This window comes from Pristiophorus japonicus, chromosome 32, assembly GCF_044704955.1.
Source record: "Pristiophorus japonicus isolate sPriJap1 chromosome 32, sPriJap1.hap1, whole genome shotgun sequence".
Lineage (NCBI taxonomy): Eukaryota > Metazoa > Chordata > Chondrichthyes > Pristiophoridae > Pristiophorus > Pristiophorus japonicus.
The window spans coordinates 5,248,224-5,255,800 of NC_092008.1; the positions used below are offsets into that span (position 1 = coordinate 5,248,224).

General features: G+C 45.6%; 1 protein-coding gene across 1 annotated transcript; it reads left to right on the top strand.

The window, feature by feature from the left end:
• Positions 1 to 920: 920 nt before the first annotated feature.
• Positions 921 to 7,167, top strand: LOC139240518 (probable G-protein coupled receptor 139). The gene is made up of 2 exons (XM_070869062.1): positions 921 to 990; positions 6,275 to 7,167. Exons 1-2 carry the CDS (start codon positions 921 to 923, stop codon positions 7,165 to 7,167), a joined length of 963 nt encoding a protein of 320 aa, XP_070725163.1.
• The last annotated feature ends 410 nt before the right edge of the window (positions 7,168 to 7,577 follow it).

A 7,577-nucleotide genomic window follows, 5' to 3' on the forward strand; every position in this document is an offset into this window, starting at 1 on the left:
ACATAGTGTCATTATATTCAATGTTGGATGGCTCTCTATTATACATCGGTCTCACTATATTCAATGATGTGTGCTTCTGTATTATACATCCATCCCGCTATATTCAATGCTGTGTGGTTCGTTACTATACACCAGTTTCTCTATATTCAATGCTGTATGGTTCGTTAATATACACCAGTCTCTCTATATTCAATGCTGTATGGTTCGTTAATATACGCCAGTCTCTCTATATTCAAAGCTGTGTGATTCTTTATTATACATCAGTGTCACTATTAACAATGCACAATGGCTCTGTATTATACACCAGTGCCACTATAGTGAATGCGGTGTGCTTCTGTATTATACATCAATCTCATTATATTAAATAATCTATGGTTCAATATTATACACCCGTGTCACTATATTCAATGCTGTATGGTTCTGATTTATAAACCAGTCTCTCTACATACAGCTGATGTGTTAGATAAAAGGGAGGATTGGTCACTTGTCCATATACAATGTCGGAATTTATTTACTTCATCATATTCTATAATCCGGCTCAAGCCTTTAACCTGTTTTACGCAGATGCCCGATGCTGAAACCAATTCCTCTATAGATTGATAACTGACAGAATGTCAGTGGGTCATTTCCCAGTCAGAACCATAGGGCTATGGAATTGTCACCCTTTCACTGGCGTGGGGCTCCGACCCTCCTCCAACATGCTGAGGGGTGAGTTGTAGTCCCTAGTTTCGTTTCAAACTCTGTCACCTCAATTTCAAAATAAAGCCTGTGGCTTGTCCTAATTTGTTTGTTCAGACAAGTGTCACTAATTGCAATCATCTTACTGCTGCCTCGTGAGATTTGTCTCCTGTTTATAAAATGGGGATTGCTTAGTATGCTGCCAGCTGAATCGTTATATCACCGCAGTGAATGACCAAACGATGGGATATTCAGTCATTGTCGAGGTGGAAGAGATTTACTATCCCATCCTTGCTGCCGCTGGGTTCCCTGGTATGTGTGTGCATTCCCAACCCGTTCTCTGTGTCAGTGAGTGTTCAGCAGGATTGGGTTTATGTCATTGAGTGTTCAGCAGGATTGGGTTTATCATCTCTCTAATAGAATCGGTTTATGTTGTGTGTTCAATAGCAGTTCCGACTAGAATGTCTTAACTTCCAGTATTTATTTCACAAAGGATCAGTCTCAAAAATATTCTGATTCTTCTCTCTTCATTTCAAAATTATTTCTGGTGCTGGCATCGAATTGTAAATAGCGTTAGGAGAATGAGGACAGGATTAAGCAGAAACAAGGCATCACGCGTCTGACGGTCGGAAAGGTAGGGTGAGGTCTCGGGGAGAGATGCTTGGTCAGAACTGGGAAATGGGAGACATGTTAATGCCGTACATGACTGGCACAGAAAGAGTAAAAAGGTAAATGGGAACCTGGGCTTTATAAATAGAGGCATAGATTACAAAAGCACGAATGTTCAGGTAACACTTTATAAATGACTGGTTCGGTCACAGCTAGAGTATTGTGCCCAATTCTGGGCATCACACGTTAGGAAGGATGTCAAAGCCTTAGAGAGGGTGCATTTACCTGATAGGTACCAGGGATGAGGGTGTCGAGAGATTCTGAGGTTGTTATCCTTAGTGTTCCAGGGGGAAGTCACACCCCTTAGGTTAACTAACTCAGATTTGGCTAGCGGTTAAGGACCAGGAGGAGGTATGGGGACTCAGGATGCAGTGATGGAGGAGCCTCGGCCCTTGCTCTTGTCCAAGAGGTTTGAGGCTCTAACTCCCTGTGTGGACGAGAGCACGGACTGCAGGGAGGATGAGCAGACTGACCACATCACCACGGTACAGGGGGCCATTCAAGCAGGGGTAGTCAAAATAAACTTTGTAGTGGTAGGGGACAGTATCATTAGGGGGGGGATAGATACAGTTCTCTGCAGCCGGGAGCGTGAGTCCCGAAGGCTGTGTTACCTGCCCGGTGCCAGGCTTAAGGGCATCTCCTCAGGGCTGGAGAGGAACTTGGAGTGAGAGGGGGGTAAATCCAGTTGTCATGGTTCACATGGGTACCAACAACATAGCTAGGACAGACAAGAAGGTTCTGCTAAGTGATTACGAGCAGCTAGGGGCCAAATTAAAAAGCAGAACCACAAAGGTAATAATCTCTGGATTACTAACCCGAGCCACGAAAAATCTACATAGGGTAAATAAGATCAGAGAGCTAAACTCGGGGTTCAAAGACTGGCATGGCAGAAATGGGTTTTGGTTCCTGGGGCACTGGGGTAAGAGGCAACTGTTCCGTCAGGACGGAGTCCATTTGAACCGTGCTGAGACTAGTGTCCTGGCCAATCGAATAACTAGGGCTGCAGAGAGCCCTTTAAACTAATTGCGGGGGGGGGGGGGGGGGGGGACATGGTTCAGGTGAGCAGAAACCTAAAAGCTCAAAGAACAAGATGGAGGCAATGGGGCAGGGTAGCATTGGGGGAACCGAAAACCGGAGCATGACAGGAAGGGACAGAATCTATAAACATAAAAGTGTATCAGAAACTGGGGCCATAGCAGGAGAAAATGGTGAGAAAATACATTTAAAAGCTCTTTGCCTGAATGCACGCAGCATTCATAATAAATTAGATGAGTTGTCGGCACAAATAGTTACAAATGGGTATGATCTGATAGCCATAACAGAGACGTGGTTGCAAAATGACCAAGACTGAGAACTAAACATTCAGGGGTACTTGACAATTCGGAAGGACAGGCAGAAAGGAAAAGGAGGTGGGGTCGCTCTGTTGATAAAGGATGGAATCACTGCAATAGCGAGAAACGATATTGGCTCAAATGATCAGGATGTTGAAACAGTTTGGGTGGAGATAAGGAACAATAAGTGGAAAAAGTCACTGGTGGGCAAAGTCTGTAGGCCCCCTAACAGTAGCATCTCTGTTGGTCAGAGTATAAACCAGGAAATACTGCGGGCTTGTAAAAAGGGAACAGCAGCAATCATGGGTGACTTTAACCTCCATATTGACTGGACAAATCAAATTGTTCTGGATAGCTTTGAGGAAGAGTTCAGAGAGTGCAGAAGGGACAGGTTACTTGAGCAGTATATACCGGAATCAACCACGGGAAAGCTATCTTGGATCTGGTCCTGTGTAATGAGACAGGATTAATAAACAATCTCCCAGTGAAGGATCCCCTTGGAACAAGTGACCATAGCATGGTTGAATTTCAAATTCAGGTGGAGAGTGAGAAAGTTGGATCTCAGTTTCATGCCAGTTGTTGATGCCAGTTCATTGGATATATTCAAGAGGGAGTTAGATATGGTCCTTACGGCTAAAGGGATCAAGGGGTATGGAGAGAAAGCAGGAAAGGGGTACTGAGGGAATGATCAGTCACGATCTTATCGAATGGTGGTGCAGGCTCGAAGGGCCGAATGGCCTACTCCTGCACCTATTTTCTATGTTTCTATGTTTCTATCACAAACCAGCGTACTAAGCTTAAATAAAGGAGAGTACAAATGTATGAAGGCAGAGTTGGCTAAAGTGAACTGAGAAAATAGATTAAAGTTTAGGATGGTTGATGAACAGTGGCGTACATTTATGGAGATATTTCATAACTCTCAAGAAAAATATATTAAATGAGGAGGAAACGGTGTAAAAGAATAGATAGCCATCCGTGGTTAACTAAAGAAATAAAGGACGGTATCGAATTAAAAACAAGGGCAAAGAAAGTGGCCAAAACTAGTGGGAGGACATAAGATTGGGAAGCTTTTAAAAGCCAGCCAAGAAAGACTAAAAGAATGATTAAGAAAGGGAAGATAGACTATGAAAGTAAACTAGCACAAAATATAAAGACAGATAGCAAGAGTTTCTATAGGTATAGAAAAAGGAAAAGAGTGGCTAAAGTAAATGTTGGTCCCTTAGACCGGGGAATTAGTAATGAGGAACATGGAGATCGCAGAAACTCTGAACAAATATTTTGTATCAGTCTTTAAGGTATTGGACACTAACAATATCCCAACAGTGGATAGTCAAGGGGCTGTAGGGGTGGGGGGGGGGGGAGGAGGAACTTAACACAATCACAATCACTAAGGAGGTGGTACTCAGTAAGATAATGAAACTAAAGGCGGATAAATCCCCTGCACCTGACGGCTTGCATACTAGGGTCTTAAGAGAAGTAATGGCAGGGATTGTGGATGCATTGGTTGTAATTTACCAAAATTCCCTGGATTCTGGGAAGGTCCCCCAGATTGGAAAACTGCAAATGTAACGCCCCAATTTAAAAAAGAAGGCAGACAAAAAGCAGGAAACTATAGACTAGTTAGTCTAACATCTGTAGTTGGGAAGATGTTGGAGTCCATTATTAAAGAAGCAGTAGCAGGATATTTGGAAAAGCATAATTCAGTTAGGCAGAGTCAGCATGGATTTATGAAGAGGAAGTCATATTTGACAAATTTGCTGGAGTTCTTTGAGGATGTAATGAATAGGGTGGATAAGGGGGAACCAGTGGATGTGGTGTATTTGGAATTCCAGAAAGCATTTGACAAGGTGCCACATAAAATGTTACTGCACAGGATAAAAGTTCACGGGGTTGAGGATAATATGGGTTGCATGCACAGAGGATTACAGAAAAGAGAGTCGGGATAAACGGTTCATTTTGGGGTTGGCAGGGATCAGTGCTGGGACCCCAACTATTTACAATTTACGACTTGGATGAAGGGACTGAGTGTAACGTAGCCAAGTTTGCTGACAATACAAGGATGGGAGGAAAAGCAATGTGTGAAGAGGATACAAAAAATCTGCAAAAGGACATAGACAGGCTAAGTGAGTGGGCAACAATTTGGCAGGTGGAGTATAATGTTGGAAAGTGTGAGGTCATGCACTTTGGCAGAAAAAAATCGAGGAGCAAGTTATTATTTAAATGGAGAAAAATTGCTAAGTGCTGCAGTACAGCGGGACCTGGGGGTCCTGGTGCATGAAACACATAAGGTTAGTATGCAGGTACAGCAAGTGATCAGGAAGGCCAATGGTATCTTGGCCTTTATTGCAAAGGGGATGGAGTATAAAAGCAGGGAAGTCTTTCTACAGTTATACAGGGTATCGGTGAGGCCACATCTGGAATACTGCATCCAGTTTTGGTTTCCATATTTACGAAAGGATATACTTGCTTTGGAGGCCGTTCAGAGAAGGTTCACGCGGTTGATTCTGGAGATGAGGGGGTTTGACTTTTGAGGAAAAGGTTGGGCTTCTACTCATTGGAATTCAGAAGAATGAGAGGTGATCTGATCGAAATATATAAGGTTATGAAGGGGCTTGACAAGGTGGATGCAGAGAGGATGTTTCCACTGATGGGGGAGACTAGAACTAGAGGGCATAATCTTAGAATAAGAGGCCGCCCATTTAAAACTGAGATGAGGAGGAATTTCTTCTCTCAGAGGGTTGTAAATCTGTGGAATTCTCTGCCTCAGAGAGCTGTGGAAGCTGGGACATTGAATAAATTTAAGACAGAGATAGACAGTTTCTGAACCGATAAGGGGGCGGGCGGGGAAGTGGAGCTGAATCCATGATCGGATCAGCCATGATCGTATTAAATGGTGGAGCAGGCCCGAGGGGCCATATGGCCTACTTCTGCTCCTGTGTCTTTTGTTCTTATATTCTTAATGCGCTGCATGAAAGGGTGCCGAAATCGGAACTTTCAACAGGGAACTGGATATATCCTTGAAGGGGAGAACATCGCAGGGTTATGGGGAAGAGCAGGGGAGTGGGAAGTGGACGAATTGGGAAGCTGTTTCCAAGGCACAATGTTCCGAATGGCCTCCCCCTGTGCTATGTCATTCTGTGAATCTATAGTACTGAAGGTCATAGGTTCAGCTCACACTATCGTGGTGGAGAAGCAGCGAATGGGATTAATATTCAGGAAGCAGCATTTTGAATGTGCTGCAAGGCACTGTAACAGGTTGGGTGATATTCAAAGGTCAGACTGCGAAGGACCTTCTGAAGGTCCAAGGGGATCAATGGAAGAAGGAATGAAGTGAAGTTCAAATGGGAGAAAGTGGCGAAATACACAAAGACCGCAAAGACCAAATTCTTGGCCCGTTTCTCCTTCCATTGAATGAAGATTGGGTGTATTCGGGAAAGGGAAATGCAGTCCTTCTCGCCCAATTTTCCTCTGCACCTCAAGTCTCAAATGTGACTTTCTTGGTCCACAGCCTTCTCAGTGTAGCTGCTGCGTAGCTTCGGATTTGACAGGTAGTCTGGGCATTAAATCTCTTGTGTTATTTTCTCTCTCTGTTAAAGTGAACTTGGTGGCGATTGTGATCCTGTCCCGGAGAAAGTGCGGCCTCTCCAAATGCATCACTCGCTACCTGGTGGGAATGGCTGCTGCGGATCTGCTGGTCGTTTTCTTCGATGTGATACTGCTTCGCATTAAGACACATTACCTCTCCCTTTCGCTCCTGCTCATCACTCCCGTCTGCTGCTTCACCAACGTCCTGAGGTTCGCGGCCATTATGGTTTCAGTCTGGCTCACGGTCGCTTTCACCTTTGATCGGTTTGTGGCCATTTGCTGTGAGAAGCTGAAAATGAAATATTGCACCGACAAAACGGCGGCCGTGGTTCTGGGGGTAGTGTGCGTGCTGGGCTGTTTGGAGAGCGTCCCGGTTTATTTTGTATACGGGCCTCGGGAAGTGAAAAACGGTGTCCCGTGGGGCTGCGTCCCGAAAGCCAGCTTTTATACATCACCGGAATGGACGGCATTTGAAATCTTCCACCGCTTGCTGACGCCGTGCCTGCCATTCCTTCTGGTCTTGCTGCTCAACGCTCTCACTGTCCGGCGGGTCTTGGCCACCAACAAGGTCCGCAGGAGACTGCGCGGAGACAGATCCCCCAAGGACTCGGAGCTTGAGAACCGCCGAAGATCCGTCGTCTTACTCTTCGCCATATCAGGCAGCTTCGTGCTGCTGTGGGGGACACAGGTCGTGTCCTACCTCCACCAGCGGATTGCCACCAACTATGACATGGTCAGTCACCCTGCCCGCCTGGTGGAGAGCACTGGGACCATGCTTCAGTTACTCAACTCCTGTACAAACACAGGGGTCTACTTGGTGACCCAGTCCCGGTTTAGAGAGGAGTTGAAGAATGTGCTGAAATATACCTTCACTCGAATCATTAAGTTGGTTAAATTCAAATAAATTATGGAACACTTTTGCACCATTCGCTGGCCCAGCCTTTTCCTTCACTAAATATCCCAGTGATGGTCAAGCATGGCTCTCTGGGTGACATTCACGCCTCCAAATCAAAAGGTTTAGGGTTTGAGTCCCAGTCCAGGGACTTGAGCATTTAATCAAGGTTGACGATACCATTATGGTACTGAGGGAGCGCTGCAATGTCGAAGGGGCAGTACTGAGGGTGCACCGCACTGTCGGAGGGACGGTATTGGAGTGCTGCACTTTCAGACGGGCAGTACTGAGGGACCGCAACGCTGTCGGAGAGACAGCATTGAGGGAGCACTGCACTGTAGCAGGGGCAGTGCTGAGCGAGCACAGCACTATTGGAGGGGCAGGACTGAAGGAGCACCGCACTGTCAGAGGGGCAGTACCAA

Bases quoted from the DNA above. Each gene is read 5' to 3' on its own strand.
- LOC139240518 (XM_070869062.1), top strand. From the start codon at position 921: ATGGGATATTCAGTCATTGTCGAGGTGGAAGAGATTTACTATCCCATC. The intron at 991-6,274 runs GTATGTGTGTGC...TCTCTGTTAAAG, and splicing joins TGCTGCCGCTGGGTTCCCTG to TGAACTTGGTGGCGATTGTG.